The 21,411-nt window shown below is 33.8% G+C and overlaps 2 protein-coding genes across 5 annotated transcripts in view; one reads left to right on the forward strand and one right to left on the reverse strand.

Annotated features, from left to right (window-relative positions):
* LOC143251507 (MAP3K12-binding inhibitory protein 1-like) overlaps positions 1 to 21,411 on the forward strand; it is a 25,920-nt gene continuing 4,509 nt past the window's right edge. For all 3 annotated transcript variants that reach the window (XR_013028616.1, XR_013028618.1, XM_076502788.1), the window contains exons 1-8: positions 1 to 156; positions 10,033 to 10,161; positions 10,497 to 10,592; positions 10,850 to 10,961; positions 13,425 to 13,502; positions 13,933 to 14,100; positions 19,813 to 19,907; positions 20,317 to 20,379. Coding sequence is in view for 1 of the 3 variants with exons in the window: in XM_076502788.1 (XP_076358903.1) it covers positions 103 to 156; positions 10,033 to 10,161; positions 10,497 to 10,592; positions 10,850 to 10,961; positions 13,425 to 13,502; positions 13,933 to 14,100; positions 19,813 to 19,907; positions 20,317 to 20,379 (795 nt within the window). In the remaining 2 variants the exon portion in view is untranslated. The remainder of the gene's footprint in view (positions 157 to 10,032; positions 10,162 to 10,496; positions 10,593 to 10,849; positions 10,962 to 13,424; positions 13,503 to 13,932; positions 14,101 to 19,812; positions 19,908 to 20,316; positions 20,380 to 21,411) is intronic.
* The window catches only part of LOC143251524 (uncharacterized), a 13,712-nt gene continuing 6,769 nt past the window's right edge, over positions 14,469 to 21,411 (reverse strand). Inside the window, exon 3 of one of the 2 annotated variants that reach the window (XM_076502799.1) lies at positions 14,469 to 18,005. In XM_076502799.1, coding sequence (XP_076358914.1) covers positions 17,985 to 18,005 — 21 coding nt within the window. In that variant the 3' untranslated portion in view covers positions 14,469 to 17,984. Of the gene's footprint in view, positions 18,006 to 18,419; positions 19,293 to 21,411 lie in introns of those variants that run through there. The other variant, XM_076502806.1, reaches the window with a different exon arrangement.

The following is a 21,411-nucleotide window of genomic DNA, read 5'->3' on the forward strand; positions in this document are numbered from 1 at the left end:
TACACTTTAGTGACGTAAGTACCACTGACACTGCTGGACTACGAGTATTACTGGCAGAAGTACCAGAATTACGGGAACGAAAGTATTTTGAGCGTGTTGACTATGGTGGAGCTGTTAAGAAGCGTGCTTGATTCCTTTTGTTTATTACTTAATATTGTAAGTTTGTGTTTTTATTTTTGTTAAAAGATACAAAATTATTTTTCAACATGTGACCAGAGGCGTCGCTAGGCGCTGGTACGCAGGGCTTATCCCCCGATTCTCTTGACAGTATCTATATGACGGTAACCCGAATTGTCAGTTGCCTTGAAACGTCAGAGTAAATAACCTTCATTGACATCATACTGAAATGGTGAAAATCCCCGCGCCCATAAAACATAATCACGAAACTTTCTAATACGTGATGACTACCATGGTTGCGGATTTGTTAACGTAAATTTAAAAGTAACTACATAATACACGGACATTTTTGAAACCGAAATAGCCACCGTTAATGTAAATCGGACTGGAAACCATGAATACTTAACTAAAAAAAGTTAGCTAGACACTGTAGTATATAAGTATCAGCACTAGTAGACTAGAGTTCAGAGTTGCTCTAAACAGAACAGAAACTTTAAACTTAATATAACATTTGAGGACAATAAAGGGTATGTTGCCAGTACTTGTCCATAAACTTCCAGATCAACTCATTGAGGCTAACCCATCTGTTGACCCTTCTTTAAAAAAAACCCACATAAAACAATTCAACTGAAATCAAACCAATTATTCAGTGCAGATAAAACTCACAAGAGTTGGAATTTTGCTAATTTCTCTTTTATATTTTAAAACAAGAAGTACAGCACTTTCAAAATGTAGATTTCTTATGTTTTCGGTTATATTAACATAAAAGGATAGTAATTAAGCATTTTATTCAGTCTTTTTCAAGCCAGCAACTGATAGCGGTGTTTAGAAACAAAATAAGAAGGATCCAGGCCTGTACTGATGCCAGTAAGAGTCACTTTCAACATTGTTCACAATTGTCATTCATATTTACCTCATGTATTCTATATTGAAACATGCCTGTTAATCAATATATAAGTGCACAGTGACTTTCCGAACACCCATAAGGAGAAATAACCATAAAAACAAATTGCATGACCTAAAGTATTGATGTGTGGTACATTGGTGGTTTTGTAATTTGGTAATTCATTTTCCACTGCAAAACAATCTTATAGCTCCACTGGAAACACATTTTACAGGAAGTATAAAAATTTGTTAATTAATAGACAAATATAGGTCTTTTTATTTAGCCTATTCAAGGAAGTAGAATAATAATAAATAACCTTTGCATTTAATTTAATGTGGTCTTTCATTTGAAGAGCTATACATAGAACGTTCTCTATATGTAGTATTTTTTGGTTTTCATGCTAATCACAAAATAAAATTTGAGTATTTGGAGTATCAGTATACATTCTTAGGGAAATTCCACTTGCAGTATGTGAAAACTGTTCTGAATAGTTTGACTGGATTTTTTGTTAAAAGTTGGGTACAATTCTTTTCTTAGACTGAGTAAGTTGTTATTAATAAGCTGTATTTGAACTCTTTGACCCTCAAAATTGTAAATCATTTCTTACTTGTGTATAACAATATCATTTTTTTTTTTTATTAAAGTTCAATAACAACTGTTTTTAACACAACCTGAATGTATTGAGTCCAAATTTGCTTGTTACCAAACTGTACTTTGATTGTTTGGCTTTTAATATAGAAAAAATAATAATTATTAAAGTAGATGGACAAAGCAAGTGAAAGAACATGTACTTGGCTCCTGAATCAGTCATAAATGTATTTCTGACTGACTGCACTAAATTTCAACCTATTCAGCTAGTTGAATTTTTACGACTCCATCTCGGTGAAATTTTTAAAATGACTTTTTCAGGTTATTTATTATCTTGTGCTTTTTGGGTAAGATATACCACATGATGCTTTTCTGTTCATCAGAAATAAAAAGGCAGTTAGTAGTAGAGAGGAGGTGGGAATGTTAACGAAGAAATATAGGTTATAAAATTAAAATAGGCATATGATTTGACAGCTCCATTAAGAACTGGGGACTGGTGGTTAATTATTGTATGATAAAGATATACATGCCTATTTAAAACTTGGTATGATTGTGCAATTTCTGTCTGTGAGGTGATGCTCTTCAGATGGAAGAGTGTTTGTTTGCTTCTCTGTTTCCTTTACAAACTTTTTAGTTATCAGGTATGTTTTCTTTTTCAGGGAACTGGTGATACAACTCTTTGTATTAATGTCAAAACATGAAGTTAGTTTCACTCAATCACTCAGGGGAAGTGGTTATTAAGCCTATGAAGAACATTTTGATTCAGAGCTTTAATGTCATTTAAACCCACATCACAAGCATTTTAATGCCTGATTTTATAAGTGTAATTTATGACAACGTAGTAGCTTCACTGCTTATGAGATCACCAAACTATTGAAAAAGTTTTATAAATTTGCATAGTTGTGCCATTGTTCCAATCCACAGAAAGAGAATAATGAACTTATAATCCTGATTTGTTTCAGAAAACTGTTTATTTCTCTTTAGGTGTAGTATATTTTGAAGCATTGTAAAGTTCGAGTGAGTAGATATTTTCTACTGTGAGTTATGTCTTTTTTTGTAATTTGTGAGATGTCTGCTTGGTGGTCTTTAGCAGGGTTTTGCTTAACAGGCTCTTTCCCCTCCAGTGAAAAATAAGCATTTAGATTTAGAGTTTCCTTTAAATATTCAACTTCATCCAGGTTTTAGCTAATAAGCTTCTCTCAGTTGTTTGTTTTGAAAGTTGAACAAGCATTATGCAATCATTTTGTTTCTGAACTTCTTCCCCCCTCTGTGTGGATTCCTGTACGTGGTGAGGGGACCTCCCAGGGAAGGTTCTGTTCTGTCTGGTTATTTTCTCTGGGATCTAAACATCCACCCACGTGTTTGCTGTGCGTAGTGACCCGTGAAGTGGAGGAGAGGATCCTGGTGGTTGAGGGGTCCAACCCTAACACACCACTTTGGCCTTGAATTCTTGTAGATGGGCAGTCTCTGGGTGGCCTCCCTTGGGTCAATTGGCTGGTCCACTTGGGCTAGAGTCAACCAAGTACCAGTGTTGGAAGTTCTCAACGGGTGTTGTGGACATTGTGCCTGATGCTGGTGTTTGGGTATAGTGCTCAAGAAACCCTGGCATTGCTGCATTGTCCTTGCATGACATTGTAGTGCGTCCCCTCGTAGGGCTCCATGGTGGGTGGGGTCAGTAGGTACTGAAATTTTTCTTTTTTCCTATGGATCCTCCTTCAAAAAATTTAAATAAAATAGTGAAAAAACAGTCAATAGGTAAATGACCATGCCTTGAAGACTCTGAGCAGCAATCTTCAACATCTGTAACACACGTACCTCATTTTCTTATATTACATTCTCTTTGAGAAAAACCTTTAGGGCAAATGTCCCCCATTTTTATTCAGAAGGGACTAGAGGGTCTTGCTGGCTCTCCAAAGTCAGTTAAGAAGCTTCGATCTGGAGACATATTAGTTGAAACATCCACAACCCAACACAGTGAACTCCTCTTGAATTCAACGGCAATTGGGGATATACCTATTGAGGTTACCCCTCATGCTACCTTGAATTCATCACGAGGAGTTATTGTTGAGAGGGATTTAAAGAACATCCCCGAGTCTCAAGGAGTTTCTGCAGTGAGGAGCATCTCTACTCACAAAGATGGAGTTACACTGCCAACAAATGCTCTCGTTTTGACATTTACAACATCACATGCACCTGGCACCATCAAGGCAGGTTATCTAATTTGCAGGGTACGGCCATACATTCCAAACCCTCTCCCATGTATTTAATGTCAGAGGTTGGGCCACTCAAAGACATCATGTCGTGGTTCCCTGACATGTGCTCATTGTGGTGGCAAGGACCACAATACCTATGAATGTGACATGGGCTCACATTGCGTCAACTGCAATGGTTCTCACCCTTCCTACTTTCGTCTTTGCTCAAAATGGTTGGAGGAAAAAGAGGTGCAGCATTTGAAAATGACTCTTAACATTAGTTATCCTGAGGCTCGGAAATTGCTTTCCGCCACTTCATCTCGGATATATGTTGCTGCACTTCATTCCATAACTACAGTGGGAGTGCAGACAGATCTCTCTGTGCCTCCAAGAGAATCGTTTTCAAAACAAATGAAAAGCCTTTTGACCTCCATGGTTAAAAAGGTTGATGAATCGACTTACATCTATCTCTGTTCCTCACATGCATTCCAACAAGCACCATGAACCACATCCTTCAGTTTCAGATGCAGGCATTTCTTCTAATACATCTTTTTCTCCCACCCCAAGATGCAAAACAATCATTCGTTTGCATCCTCAGTTACTGGAATCCCCTTCCAATAACAAAGACCTGCCCAATCGACCCAGGGCAGGATCCATGGAGGTTGATAGGCTTCCTCCGACTAAGGACAGTAAGGAAAAAAGACGTGGTCGTAAACAGAAGGGTTCTCCAGCCACTTCGCCTACTCGTCATTAAAAATGGCCACCTTGATACAATGGAACTGTCGAGGTTTACGTTATAATCTGGATGATATCAAAACACTGATTGCTTCGTACCATCCTGTATGTCTTTCCTTACAAGAAACATTTCTAAAAGTTGCTGGTACAGTCACTATTCGGCAGTTTTCTCTGTACAGAAATGACAGACTGTGTGATGGAGGGGTACACTGTTGGTTGATCAGCATGTGCCCACCCTGTCTTTGCCACTCAACACACCCTTGGAGGCCGTAGCCATCCGAGTTTTCTTGGGTCATACAATCACTGTTTGTTCTCTCTACCTGTCCCCTGGAGAGACATATGATCAATCAGACCTTGATGCTCTCATTGAACAGTTGCCATCTCCCTTTCTACTCCTGGGGGAATTTAATGGACATCATCCCCTCTGGGGAAGTGCTCTTATTGATGGGAGGGGTCGCTCTGTAGAAAGTATGCTCTCTGATCACAACCTTTCTCTTTTCACTACTGGGTCTTCCACTTATTTTCATGCACCTAGTCAGTCCTTTACCACTATTGATCTCTCAGTTTGCTCCCCTTCATTATTCTCCCATTATTCATGGAGGATCACTAGGCAGTGATCATTTTCCTCTACTTTTGAGAGAGACTGGCCGTGGTCGATGCCACCCTATCCTCGTGCCCTGGTGGAAGCTGGATCAGGCAGACTTGTCCACTTTCACTGCTCTCGCAGAACTTGATCCTGCCATCATGAATCAGCCATCAACAGAGACTGTGTGGCAGCGGTAACTGGCTGTATTATTCAAGCAGCTGCTCAGTGTATACCTAAAACCTCGACACGTTTTCCACCATACCCTTGTCCGTGGTGGAATCCTGCTTGCCAGTTAGCACAGAAGGCTCAAAAACGGGCCTGGGATACTTTTCGTAGATATCCCACACTTTCGAACCTCGTCGCTTTCCAACGGGCCCATGCACATGCTAGGTGAGTAAGAAGTCTAAGCCAGAAGGAATCTTGGATTCAGTTCACAACTAGCATATCTTCTACCAACAGTTCCAAGGTCATATGGGACAGGATTCAAAAGGTCAGTGGGCACTACAATTCTGTCCCCCTCTCGATCTTACTCTGATGGTCAGGAGGTGGCTGATGTCTGGAGCATCGCTGATACTCTAGGTGAAAGCATTTGCTGGGTATCTAGCACTTCTGCTTGTTCCTCCACCTTCTTGGCCATCAAGACTCGGGCGAAGCGTTCACCTCTTTCCTTTCGAACTGACTGTCTTTTTTACTATAATTGTCCCTTTACACTGGTGGAACTGAAAATGGCCCTTCATCGGTCTGGCAGTACATCTCTTGGACCTGATGATGTACACTATGACATGCTGCACCATCTATCTCCTGCTTCTCTTGATGTCCTTCTTATTGTCTTTAACCGGATCTGGCAGGAGAATGTTTTTCCTGATGCCTGGCACCAGGCTATTACTTTACCTTTCTCTAAGCCAGGGAAAGATCCCAAGATTCCTTCAAACTACCATCCAATTGCTTTGACGAGCTGTCTCTGGAAGACCTTAGAAAGGATGGTTAATGCTCATCTTGTTTGGTTCCTTGAATCAAACAACCTCCTCTCGCCCACCCAGTGTGGGTTCCAACGACAGCACTCCACCACAGACCACCTAATTTGACTTGAAACGTCAATCAGAGAAGCCTTTCTCAAATGCCAACATCTTGTATCAATATTCTTTGACATTGAGGAGGCTTATGACACAATATGGAGGTATGGCATTTTGCGAGACCTCCATACATATGGGTTACGTGGCCATTTACTCATGTTTATTAAAATATTTTTAATGGACAGGAGATTCCAAGTCGTGTGGGTTCGACACTTTCCTGTTCTTTTGTACAGGAACTTGGAGTCCCTCAGGGCTGTGTTTTGAGTGTCACACTTTTCAATACGAAGATAAATGCCATCACTGAACAACTCCCTCTCACTGTTGCAAACTGGTTCTATGTCGACGACTTTCACATCTTGTGTGAATCGTCGAACATGAGATATATTGAGTGGCAACTACAAACTGCCCTCAATCGTGTACTAAAGTGGACCACGGCGAACAGCTTTAATTTCTCTCTCTCTAAAAGTGTATGTATGCACTTTTGCCGCCAACGAGGTATTCATTTTGATTCTGAACTCCGTATTTGTGAAGTTTCGCTGCCATTGGTCCCTGAGACCAAGTTCTTGGGGCTTATCTTTGACCGTAAGCTGATCTTTATACCACACTTAAAGCAGCTACAGGTCAAATGCACAAGAGCACTGAACATCCTCCGTGTCCTCTTTACTGCCAGTTGGGGAGCAGATCGATGTTCTATGTTAAAGGTATATCGTGCTTTTTTCGATTAAAACTCGACTATAGATCAATGGTCTATGGCTCTGCCAGACCCTCAGCCTTAAAGATGCTGGACACCATTCATCACCAAGGACTTCGACTCTTATACGTTGCTTATACTTGAATCTCATGAACCTTCTCTGCACCTTTGCCGTTTGCAACTATCTTTACTATATTCTTTGAAACTTTGTTCCTTACTAAAGCATTCCACCTGGGGATATGTTTTCTTTCCTCATTGGGCCATACTTTTTCAGAACAGATGATCTGCCATTGCTTCTTTTGGCCTTTGCATCCAGGCACAATTGGATGAATTGGGTCTGTCCTTGGATAACACTGCAGAATCCACTGGTCAGACCATCCCACCATGGCTTATTACAGTCCCCAAATGTAACCTTTCTTTCAGTCGTCTGAGAAAGGCAGATACTCCCGATTGGATATATTGTCTTTTATTTACTGAACATCTTTCAAACAATCTTTCCATTCCAATTTATATGGATGGTTCCAAATCAGGTACCTCTGTGGGCTCTACCACGGTTTGTGGCGGTTCGGTGGTTGTGTGCAGAATCCCCTTTACAGCTTCTGTGTTCACTGCTGAACTGTATGCCATTTCTCTTGCCCTGGATCATATTGAAGCTAAGCACTTTGCCTTGCACTTGCAGTGAGAACCAAATTTAGACATGCCTAATGTAATACAGAGTTTTATTATAGTGACTTTCTAGTTTCTAAATTAATAGCCATTTCTTGTATATTCTAAAGTCAGAGCTTAAGGTGGCCCCTTTGGGAGAGAAGTGAGCAATTGAGATTGAGTAAAAAATTTTCACCAACTAATTTGTAAAAAATTTCAACTGACACAACTGAACTCAGAAAACTACCATATTATATAACAGCTGTTACTTGGTTTATTGTGGAAAAATGTGTTATCCTTTTAAGTTAATTGTACATTAAGTGCAAGAAACAGACACATTATATACTATTTTACATATAACACAGAAGTATTAGCTTTATTTTAAAAAAATAAACATTGAAGTAAGTGGGTAAATGTTAAAACAGTAAATAAATAAGAATTTGTATGTATTTATTGCTTCATTTACTTAAATGTTTATATACATTTGTGTATATATTCATTTTGTAATTTCAACACTCATTTATCCATTATTTTGATGATAATTTTTGTATTGAGGGTTGAAGAGTAAAAACATGTATTGATAAATTTGGACTTAGCAGGCCCATATTTTTTTAAAACACTTTTTATTGATCTTTAACAAAAGTTGCTATTGTTATACACAATATATGAGGTAAAGCCCATTTTTATATGCAAGTTTGAAGGTAAAAGAATTAAAATACAGCTTGGTAACAAGCAGATTTGGACTAGGCTGCTATTGGCTTTTAACAGAAAAATGCCCTGAATGCTTATAGAGGATCGATTCTCAGTTTTCCATGTAGTCTAAAATAATCAATTCATCACATTAAAAACTGCCTTTGAAACACACTTACCTTGCTGACTAGTGACTTCAACTTGAGTATTAAGATACAAAATAATAGCTCAGAATTATGAAAACATATTGTAGTTACATCACTATTACATGTGAATGAGGAAGTAATTAATGAGGATGCAAGAGTTGCCTTTTTCTATTACTACATTGTTCATGCAGCTCTGGAGGCTCGTGTCTGATTTACTGATCTCGAATACTGCAGCAGGTAGTTACAACCTAGCCACTTTTATAGGACAAAGGGCCTCATCTGCTTTGGTTTATGGATGTAGCAGATATAGTGTGTACATATATTATTATATTTTTTTACTTTCCCTCACAAGTTCTTATAATTAATTAAACTAAACTCAAATGACAGAAATGAATTAAAAGCCAGCTTTTATCATATTACTGTTTTACTATTTACCCATTACAAAGGTCAACCATTGTTTTAGGAAAGTAAAACTGTTTTTATCTGAAGGTGACTCCTACCATGTCAGAATTTATATATGTCCCCTTGTCCTGCTATTCTCTCTATTAAATATCTTGACAACAACAACATCTCTCTCTTTTTTTTTTCCAGAGAAAACAGTTCCAGGATTTTATTCTGCTGTTGTGTAACAGCCTTTTAATTTAGATATCATCCTATTAGCTCTCTTTTGAACTCTTCCCAACAGTTCATTGTTCTACTTTAATTTTAAGCATGCTGTGCTTCTTATTATAAGTAAAAAAAAAAAAGGTTTTTGATACAATAAAAGATAAAATATCTATTAAAAATTTTAGTCAACTAGTTTTGGTGACATGGCTATCATCATCTCTATCTTTAGTACTCATTAGTCCTGGTGGTAGCAGTTATCAAAACATTTTTATCTTTAATTGTGCAAATTTTTTAAAAATATATATTCTGATTAATTCAGTGCTCTCCCAACAAATAGGAGCTAACCAATGGGGCTGTGAGGATACTTAGAGTATCTCCATGCAGCATCACAGTTGTTAAAGCTTGTTAACTTATAATTCTCAACTATTAAAAAAGTGTTTTAGGTTTTGTACAGTTGCAAACACATCTCTCAGCATTTCTGTCAGAAAGAGAGTACTTAGTATGTAAAAATTGGTTCTCACAGCACAGTGGTCACAGTTAGGTAACTTCAACATTGATGTCTTTTGCCTATCAACATGATGGACCAGAGTCATTTGAGGATGACTTAGTAATAAATGTTTTTTTTTTACATTTCAATAAAAAGCAGCAATCTTTAACTAACAAATTTTAAATTTGATTCTGTTGATATTGTACATAGTGGTCATTGTAAAAAATGTATTATGCTTTTTTTTTAGTGTTAGTTATTTAAAATAATAGATTTGTTCCTTGCATTTTAGCATATGATAAATCTGTTACTGCCAGTCTCATTTTTGAAAACTCCTTCATTGGTGTATACAGGTTTGTAAAAGGCAATGCAACCTTTGACTTAGAGACAGATTATAAAAGTCCTAATTATTTGAATTAACTGTATAAAACTTGTTTTCCAATCAAATGTTTTAAGCTATGTAGGTTTATCATTTTATTATCATAATTACATGTTGTTTAAACATTTTTGACTTTGGATGTATAATCCAGTTGAAATAATATTGTGTCGTAAATATTTACTCTTGAATTATGCTTTTCTGCTTGGTGTGTTAGGGTAAGGAGAATAAAATAATAGAAGATTTTACAATGCAGTACAAGTTGTCTTCCAGCTTAGAAACATCAGTCCTGATTGAACTTTTAAAGCCACTGCAAAAACTACATACAGATGTTATGAAACTACAAGTAAGAGTCTGTTGTTGCATGTATATTTACATTGTTGGTAATTTCTGACAGTTTAATTTCTTTTATTTAATAGTTTGATGTTTTTGCTGTGTTCTTCCAGTTTTTTGTTTTCTCTTGATTGTATATCACTATAATTTGAAAGTTTTTATATTGTTTTCATACAGTAATCTTACATGAATACTTGTATTTATTTCAAAATTTAAGAGAAAAAAATTGTTTTCGTTCCTCATTTGAGAAAAACAGGGACCTTCATATTTAAATACAGTGTTACATTGTATAATTTTACTTATATACCAAATTGCATGCAAAAAACTGACTTGATTTTAATGATCTAGGACTGTATAACAGTGTCTTCTGCCCCACAAATGGAAACTATAAAAGTTGATGAAGATAATGCAGAGCTAATCCAGATTAAAGCCACTAGAAGTGAGGTAAAGTTCAATCTTATTTCATAATCTAAATTAACTGAATACAAGATGCTCATCTGTATGATGTTTCATTATATACTTTGGATTATTCATTATTTAATTGTTTAGTATAACACTTTGGCTGTTGACCACTTTTGTATAATGTAGTTTTCAAAGTGTTTTGTTTATTTATCTGGTATTGTAAAAATTTCATTTCATAAATTTGATTGGTGTAAATGTATCACTATGAATGTGTTACCATTTATTTTTTTTACATATAGTTGGAAAGAAGAATCACAGCGTTTATTAGCAGAAAACGGAAAGAGGTTGATGAATGGAATTTACGGGAGTTTTGTAATCATGCTCCTGAAGATGAATATAACCAATCATGGGGTACTGAGTTTTGTTTTGTGTTGGTTCTAAATCATAAAAAGAAAAAAAGTTGAGCAGAGTGTTAGTTGGGACTTTAATTAGCGTGCTACACTATTTTAAGTAATGTTACATGGTAGAAATACTTTCATAGTGTTGATGTTTCTGTTTTGTTTGATAAATAGAACTTACTAGTTAAACAGTCAATGTTTTTATGAAAACCTGCCTGCAAATATAATTTGCAACTATTTTACATATTTTTTACACTAAGTTTTTTTTGCATATGAAGCAAGTACATAATAGCTAATTGCAAAACAATTATCTACATATTATAAACATTTAAAAGAAGATTATTAATACAAGTTGTAGTTTTCAATGATGTATTTTGATTATTATATAAGACAACAACTGGGCTTTTTCAGTTGTCAGCTATTAATTTCTTCAAATAAGAGATTTTTCATTGAATTCTGTTCATGTTCCATTCTTATTTAAAGTCATCATATAATTTACATACGTTTGGACTGTTTTTAAAAATTAAAGCCAATTCCAGATGCATAAAAGGAGAGACTTTCATTTTGTACTAGCAAATTTTTTTCTCTTGAAGGATGATACAAGTAGTCTCTCTGATTTACATAAGTAACTTCAGTGTTCTACTTTTCCTATTATTACTTTCAATTAAAACACTGGATGTGAGCCAGAAACTGCAGCACTAATTGTAACAGATGAATTAGTTATGTCAAATCTTCTTTACAGTTTGTCATGCCATTGGCTTGTACCAAAATCAGTGTAGAAAATGTCTACTCATATTAATAATTAGAACACATGCAAGAAAAAGATTGTGTTTCTAAAAGTGGAGTATGATCAATGAATAACTCTTCATGATACATATGTACGTTTTTCTGAAGAAAATTTAATAGATACACAGTATTGTGTGCTCTATTAATAAAGTATTAGATGTATGACAAAACTTACAATGTATAATAAAGTTTTATTGTTATTCAAAGTCTTAATAGAAGAAATATTTACACTTTTGGCCCAACTAAAAGTTTATTACAATATTGAGGAAAAAACAAAGACAATTTTACATTTCACAGAAACTTCATTTATTCACAACCATGCTTTTGTCAACACTTTGTGGTGCCCTCAGTGGTGAAACCATGGTGGTGAATAAATGAAGTTTTTGTTAAACATGTAATTGTTTTTGTTTTCTTTTCAAATCTGTACTTATGGAGTTTCACCAAGTACAGACAGTTTCAAGTATCAATTATATAAAAGTTTATTATTTGAAATTATCTTCAACCTATACATGTTATAGCTTTAGTTCTTATATAACACACAATATTTGCATATAATGAGATATAATTCCAGTAAAGAGAGTGGTATTTAGATGTTCTGAATGAACAGGATGTGCCCAACCTTGAATTGTACTTATTGTGCACACTATAAAACTAGTTCAAGAACATGTTTATTATTCTCTGTGACATTTACATTGATAAATTTGTTGAGCTGGCCTTTAGTAACTTGGTTGTGTGGGTGGATAGGAATGCTGAAAAATCCTAAACCTTTTGTTGAATAAATAGAACTGATCTGATGATGACTATGACCAAGTGTGCTTTGATAAACCACAGACCATATCAGTTTTGTTTCTTTTCAGCAAATAAAATGCAATATACAATTTTAATTAATTCTATAAGTGCATGTAATATTTTTAAGTAAATATTTGAGTGAATCATTTATATATAGTACAAAATATCTGAGTCAACATTTTGGTATGGATAAAACAACTAAAAATACTATTAAACTGTATTAATGTGCTGAGTACATCAGCCTGGAAATATTAAGACTAATATGTCAAATGATTTATAGTAGAAATTATGTATTTCAAAATTTCTTGGACATAACATTTTCTCTTATACAAATTGATTCAACTTTTTGACATTTCTGTAGCCTATTGAACAGAAAAATATTACAACTTTGAAAGAATTATTGATATCTATTTGTTCTTGAGAAAACTAACTAAATTGGGCCAAAATAAGTAAAGTCTTGTTGAAAAATCCAGGAAAAAAGGGGGAGAATATTGTGGAATAAAATAATTTCTGTAAGCCAGAATTACCATGTTATCATTTTGTTTTGAGAAACTGAAGAAAGATTTATGATTAAATACCTGCAGCTATAGAAACATAATGAGTGCAGATGTGTACACTTAAGTTTGTATGATTATTTTCTAGTCACTTGTATAGGAATTTTATCATACAAACACATATGGGAATGTGTTTATACAATGGTATATTGTGTACTTATATACTTTCATTCAGTAAACATGAATAAAAGCATATGTGCTTATTATGTGTACACAAGAATATGGCTATCAAATTATAGTGATTTTCTCCCTTTTATTACATGTTTTTCTTTCAGTCATTTCTCTAGAATTTTCACAAGAATAACCCATTCTCCATAAATTATCAACTGTGTTTTGATACTTTGTAGGAGATGGAGAAAGAACAACTTGTGCTAGAGTTGATGCACCATTGATACCAAGGTCTGTGGGTAAAAATCGTGTTAAAGGTAAATAAGTACTTTTAAATATGTTTATTATGATGATTAATTGTGAATTTTTAAGAAGTATTTTATATTTTTCTTTGAATTTTTAAAGTTTTTTTAATCCATTTATTATTGTGTATGTATGTTGACTTTGTAATATTATGGTTTTGTGTTCTTTTTCATATAAAATGTGATTTTAGGTCTCTACTTCTCTATAACATTGCAAAAATGCTATCACTATATTGTAAATTATCAGTTACCTACCTATCAAAAGAAATATTAAAAAAACACATTATTTTGTCTTTTTTTTGTAATTATTTTGTTATAAAGACTAAAAAATTGATTAATTAATTTTTATACAATGTTCTTAAATAGTTAGTTGTTTTAGAATAAATTATAGCTTGTGAAATTAATTACCAACATAGCATCTTGAACTGAAAAGTTTTTATTTTAGTTTCTAGGGTAGATAATAAGTGGGGACCCCAAACCCAACTACATCATCATGTTATTGATATTAAAAGACAAGAGAGTTCTGAACGTATAGTGCACCAAGACTCTGAGTTGCCTGAGAGTGTGGAAGAAAGGCTACGAAATTTAGAATCCCATTTGAAGGTAAAAGCTGGTGAGTAAAGTAGATAGTTATTAAAACAAAAATTTTTTTTGTGATAAATGTCATAAAACTCAAACTTTTCTGTGAAATAAGTATAGGAATTAATTAATTCAAAGCAAGAAACTTGAACTAATTAACTCAAACGTTGTCTGTAATTTTATTCTACATCTACAAAAAAAATTTGTTGTTTTGTATCTAAAGAAAGCATCCAATAAAGAATTTTATCCATATTTTTAATATTGGACACTGTGTTTTAACTTGTATTGAATTATTTGGTGTTTGACCATACCAGTAAAAATATCGGTTGAAATTTTGCTTATCCAGTATGTTATATATCCCTGTGTTTAAGCAATGGGTAAGGAGAAAATGCAAGACTGAAAAACAGTGTACTTGACATTCATTTCATTTTCAAAAGAAATTCATACATCCAAAACTTATTTCCTTAGTGGGTTAATGGTAGGTATTTGGATTTACAATGCTTATATTTGGGATTTGATTATCTGCAATGGACAAGAGTGCACATAGCCTATTATGTAGTTTGGTGCTAAAGCAAACAAATGCACATTCCAAATTGCTGAATTGTACCATACAATAAAGACTTTTTTTTTTTTTTATCACTGTGTAGCTTGTTGCACAAGATTGTTTACTGTGAGTTTACTTTATAGCATTTAAAGCACTTTTGATCTTTGAGATGTCAAAGCTCAAATTTATTTTCTTAATTAATTTATATCTGTAGCTTATAATTTTTATTATGGGGAAAAAAACTGTATTTTACAGTTCAGTTACAGCTTGGGAAATTCTCCCACTCTTGGGGATGTGATCTTTGATTGTAGCTCTTCTCCCTTTGGGTCAGACTTATGTGCAGGCTCTTTTGAAAGTTTTTTTACAACCAATGAAATTTTGTAGGTATCCTTTGTTGGCAATTATTACACTTCCTCCTACATTTATTGTTGATTGACATTAGTAGTTAGATATGACTCGCATGTTGGAAAGTGTTCCTCTTCCTTCTCTTCATCTAGTTTTCCACATTTCACGGATGCATCCTTTAGGAGATAGAATGTGTGGGTTGATGTATGGAAGATTTGGAATATTGGTTTTCAATGCCCTGGACCTTCTCACTGTATGCCATGTTTAGGGGTTGTTTTCTCCATCTGGTCAGAAATCATCTAATAATGATCTATTCCATATTTTCTTCAGTAGTTACTTATCTCAGTTATTAGGGTGGCATCCATTCTTTTTATCCCTTTGTATTTATACATTGGATATCATTTTGGGCTTGCAAGTTTGATATTCCTATAATTGTATGTCATGTTCTAGGTGCTTTTGCTCTTATTGTGGTTCAAATTCCAGTCCAGATGACATTTATCCAATGAATTGGTCTGTCAGTTCTTTTATTTTCCAGTGACTGTTACTTCAGTGGGATACTCCTTGTATTGAAGATTTTGCTGCATCCATTAATTAGAAATTACCTTGCTTTTAGTTTCCCTTTCCTTTTCTTTCTCTGGCTGTTGAGGTTTTCAGACAGGATTGGATCTACACATTTGTTTACCCTCCAATTTTTCTTCTTCTTCTCCAGATAACTTCATTCATCCTTGTTAAGTCCTTCTGATAGCTCTTTCCTAGCCATCTCAGTTATGGTTTCAGCAGTTCTTCCAGTGTCCAACTTCATTTCCTCTGTTTCCATTTGTTCTTTACCATCCTCAGTCACCAGTGTTTCATCCAGACCTTCCTATGATCCAGCTTCTTACCTGGTTTTCTGGCTTGTTTCATTTGCCTTTTCATCCATGGAGGTTTCTCAATGCATAAGGAATTTTTCTGTTGTTGATTTCTGGTTCCATGGCTTTCCCCTGATCAACCCATTGTTTTTCATGTGTATTTTCTTTCTTTCTTTCTTTCTTTACTTTTGGATTGGGGTCATCTGGATCCTCAATCTCAGATTTTTGGGTGGTTCTGTCCCCACTTTTCAATTTTCTCAATCCCACAGGTATTTACTTCCTCTACACTTTATCAGTTTGCTGTTTGTGCATCAGGCTACCCTGATAGTGATATTAGTGTGGTCCTGCCCAGCTTCACTTTGCTTATGTTCATACTACCCTCTCAGTGCCCATTGTTTCACCTTCTCTTATGTTTTCCTTTTTCTTATTCACATCTGGACATCAGTGGTCTTATTTATTTGCCATTGATGTTTCACGTACTCTTTATCCTTCTACATATCTTTTCCTTTTTCCAAATCATATTTTCTCCCTAACATTTAAGCAGCTCATAAGGATAACTCCATTTAGCTACTTTCCCTTCTTTCCATTTTACACCTGTATTCCCATCTTAATCTGGATAGGCCTCTAGGTCCTGTACATACTCTTCCCTGTTATATTGCCTGCACGGCTTCCTCTTGTAGTGCCCATTTACACCTCTTTTATTTTATCCTTGGCAACCATTCTATACTTGTGTTCTTTCTCCTTCCTTCTTCACCAGTTGGATTTGGCTCTTCATTTGATTTATCATGTTCCTCCTGTATTTTGTTCCAAGTGTGTTTTCACCAAATTCAGTATTTTACTTTTTCATTGACATTTAATATTCATCACCTTTTAAAGATGCTTCTTCAATCAGGCTTGTGGACTACCCATGATATGTTCGTCTATTACTATTTGTATTGGATTACAGTTTTCTTTCTCTTTGAATGTTATTGTCTTCTGCAGATAGCCATTCTAGAATATCAAAATTCAATGAGACTTTTTTGTATTTTTTTTCTTTTCAAGGACCATTTTCCATTTTATTAATGATCATTGTTTGGATCCCACTCTGTGGTGAGTGGTGCCAGACTAGGTATTATCTAACTGTTCATATTTGTTCTGTTGATTTGCATATCATAATTACATAGCCATACAATGCATGCTGCAGAGATTTGGTGTTCCAAAAGATCTTTTGTAGGTTTATTTTTTCAATAGAATTGCTTCATAAGTTTGCCTATCCTATGGACTACATTGGTAAAACACAATGGGATAGTTGCCCATCCCTGCCATGTCTTGTATTTAATGAATTGGTATGGTCTGCTGATGTAGATGACATGATATCTTCCAATCTGTAACATAAAAACAAGTGGGAGTGAGATGTCAAAATTGCACTTCACCCCATCAATTGGGATCCATCATCCTATCTCCATGTGAATGTTGGTTCCTTGTAAGTGGGTTTTCAATTTAGAATTGAACCAATCATCATAAGTCCTTATATATTAGAAATGTCTATATTCCTTCCTCGTTTAAACTGCATCATTGCTGTGGGTCACAATGAAGGTAATTGTAGACTGTTACAATTCTTTCCCTTCTACTATCCCTCAATGTTTCTTATTCAGAGGATGTTAATGTGCTTGGGGTGTTGCCAGTCAATCTCATTTTAGAGGGAGATGTTTTACATTATGTAGACATTTTTTGATATTGGATTTTGGGTTCCTGGATCAATTTATCATATTCATATTTGCCTCGTTTGTGAGTTAAGGGGTACTACATTTTCTTTGTTTTCATGAACTTGAGGTGAAGATTATATGATCCTCTTTCCTACTCTCACCAGGTGGCCAAGTTTTGGATTATAGTTGACTTGCGATAGGATTGTCTTTCCTCCCTCCACATAATGTTGGTTTCTGGTGGCATGGGTTTAGGAATGTTGTCATCTTGCTGGTAGTATGATCCTCTTTCCTACCCCCACATGGATGTTGGTACTCAGCAGCTGGGTTTTAGATTGTAATCGACTTGCCATGTATGGTGTGTCACACTTTAGTCACTCTACATGTTGGGGTGCATTGTTTTCATTTTACCCACTTTTATACTTACTGGGATAGAGTTGCATAATTAACAGTTTTATGTTATAAGAGCTGCAAGTCTTCTAAACCAAATCTCTATAGCCTAGACGTGCTGATAGTGTGTCTGGAAGAAAGGCAAGACATGAAAATCTAATTAACATTCGTATTGTTATATTAGCTTAGATAAAATACATTACTGAATTAGACATTAAGTGGATTTCATTAGACTCTATCTGTATTAATTTCAGAAAACCTCAATGTTTTATAGTAATTAATAGCAGTTGTATAAAAACACTGACCTCTAGTATTTCTTTTTGATGCACTATGACAATGTAAAAATGAATGGCTGATTTTATTAATTTCTGTAAAAAAAAATGGAAGGAGAGCTTAAATATTAAATGAATAGTTGTTAATTAAAAAGGAAAAAATTGAGTGAAGTAGGTTTCACTTCCCTCGACACCTTTTTCATATCTATGCCTATGCATACAACAATAAAGAATACAGTTATATAATTATAAAGTAAAAACATAAAACAGTGTAAAAGAAACAGTGAATCTGCATTTTATTGAATACTTGAGTACCCAGAGAACTGATGATGAATGTTATCAGCCAGTCTTCACTCTAGTCAACTGTTCAAAATTATGACAAGTAACATTAGTAGCTTTGCAACATGATGACCAAGTTTAGCAATAATGGGAATCTAATTGGAAGTTTTCAAATCATAACTTGTTGATAATATTTTGATCACATGGAGAGTTTAAATAATTATAAACAGTTATAACTAATGAATATTTTTGGGTAGTTGATGATTTTCATAAAAAGATTTAACTATGGTTTTGATTGAGCAGTTGTTGAAATAATAAATAATAATAACCTCAAACATTAATTTTGATTAGTTGATTATTTTTTGATATTAATCAAATAGTTTACAAGATTAATGCTGTAAATGCTACTCATAGATAATTGATTAATTGAAGTTTTTCCATTCATTGAAGGTTTTTTTTAATTTTTAGTAGTATTCACTTGAAGGCATCTTGAAATTTGAAATCTGTCATGTTTCTTTACTTGTGGAAAAATAGTTTCCAGTTGTTTTGATTACAAAGATATTTAATTATGTTGTTGAATTAAAACACCAGCTAGCACCATTACACTGAAGAAACATTGCAGTCATTAGAATTCAGATGATTCCATTTTTATATCAATAAACAATGCCATTCTTTCTTCGTTCATTTTGGTATTTCCTTGTAATATTCTTCAAGAACAGCTTGAATGCAGATGATTCTGTGCCCTTATTTCTTCTTACAAATATAGTTGGACCTGGTCTGTTTTTTTTCAAGCATTTGCTGATAACATTGATATTGTAAACCACTCCACATAATGTTTTGAAAAATCTTCTTTCAGCTCTTCATCACTGTAAACATAAATTTTAGCTATCGGTATTCATTAGAATTTTTAATAACTTAGCATTTTTATCAAGAGACGAGTGATCATCAGTTTCAACTTTTATGTCGTGTAGTCGTCACTAAGTCCTGTCATTGTCATAATTGCTTATGTTATTGTTATACACAATATTGTTTTCCTTAATTGGGTTGGTATATTTGCATGAAAGATTACACAGTGTGACATCATATTAAATAATTTTTGTCGTTAAATTACACTTTTTCTTTGTAAATACATAGAAGTACAGTGTTATTGTGATATATGAAATTTATGGGTGTTCTTTGAATATTTTTAGTTGACTGGTATGTTATGAAGGATTCTGTAACAAACAGTCATTGGCCCACAAGCAACTTAATGCTGACATGCTCTAAAGTAATGTGTTTAAAAAGAAAACTTGAACCACAGTCAATTCTACAATTAAACACTTTTTAGGAATATTATCTTTGTAAGGTAAAAAATTAAGAATTTTGAGAAATTTGGTTTTTTGTTAGGTCAGCCAGTGTCACCGGATGTTTACCGAAGACTGAAGGTATTAGAAGATAAAATCTTGTTCTTAGAAGGTCTGTCTCCAAGTTACATGAGCATGGTAAGAGGAATATTTATTCTAATTCTTCACTAAATTTTACAATGTCAACTTTTTAACATTTTCTGACAAATTGTATTATTTCAAGTACATATTAATTGTAAATATTTTTAACATGAATGATACTAATTTTTTCTAAAGTTAAATATTTAACCTTAATGTATCTTTATAAATCCACAGCTAGTATAATACTGGTTAATTCCCTCCTAAAATACTATTTAAATATTAATCTAATTTCACATTTAATCTGATGTGATAATTTTTACAGTATAATGGACAGAAGTTGTGTTAATTGTCAGCACATATTGTTTGTTTTTAATGTATATAATCTATGCTAAGATTAATTTATATTTGTAATGAAATATATAGAGTAAAAATTAGAATTATGGTTTATATCTTCATTGATTATTAGGTTCCATCAGTACATAGTGAGGGAAACTCCAAAAATAAAACTGAAGTGGAAAGAAAGTATGAAGTAGGTAAAATTATACTGAATTATTTTTTTTCATGCAGAAATAGAACTAGTGCTATATTCATATATACAAGTTTTATGTTCACGAGAAATATATTTATAACAGAAAAAATTTGACTGTTTTATTTGGCAGATGTCATATGTTGATGTGAATGAATGTCATTAAAAAGTGTAAATACCTGAGTGGAGGCTGAAAGGAAATATCAATGAATGTTGTGTTTCTGGCAGTACGTGAAGCATGCATTTTTGAAAACTTTTTTTTGCCATTTATATATGTTTAATTTATTCAATATGTTTCTGTTAAAGTCAGATATTTAATATTTATTTTTTAACCACAACTCCTGTAACTTACCATTTATGGTACAGGAATGAACTGGACTGCAATATAGTTTGCAGTAATTTCAGAATTACGAAACTGTAACCAATTTTCTTCACAAAGTGGTATAATTCTTTTTGTTATTTCTTTCATATCTTGTTTTCCAATTCTTTAAGAGCTGATGTACTTTATTATAAGTACATATTCTGTTTTTAAGAGAAATAAATGTAATGTCTTGAGAGGTAAAAATGAAATACATAAAATGAACTCTGAGTATTCCAGTTTAATTTACAAGATAAAACAAGCATATTATCTTCTTTGACAGACAAGGTTTTCAACATATAGCAGTTAGACTACAGAAATTATCTGTGAAAGGTCCACTATGGCAACTGTATGATATAACTAACTTGAAAAATGTAACAGTAGTATTTTGATCTTTTAGTCTACCATATGATATGTGCTAATAATTTTTATGCTTAGAATATGTATATAATATCACGTATTTAATCTTAAAATATTGTACTGTTATCTCAAACTAAGTTCTACACAAATAAAAAATTTTTGTGTTATTTTTACTGGTAAAAATAACTGTTTATAGAAGAATATAAATTGTTTTTCAAATGGTTTTACAAAAAAGGGGAGTATTTTATTATATATATTTAGTGATTATGAAGATGTCAATAAGAAGGTGACCACTGCATTAAAAGTGTGTATTTTTT

This window comes from Tachypleus tridentatus, chromosome 1 (genome assembly GCF_004210375.1).
Source record: "Tachypleus tridentatus isolate NWPU-2018 chromosome 1, ASM421037v1, whole genome shotgun sequence".
Taxonomy (NCBI): Eukaryota; Metazoa; Arthropoda; class Merostomata; order Xiphosura; family Limulidae; genus Tachypleus; species Tachypleus tridentatus.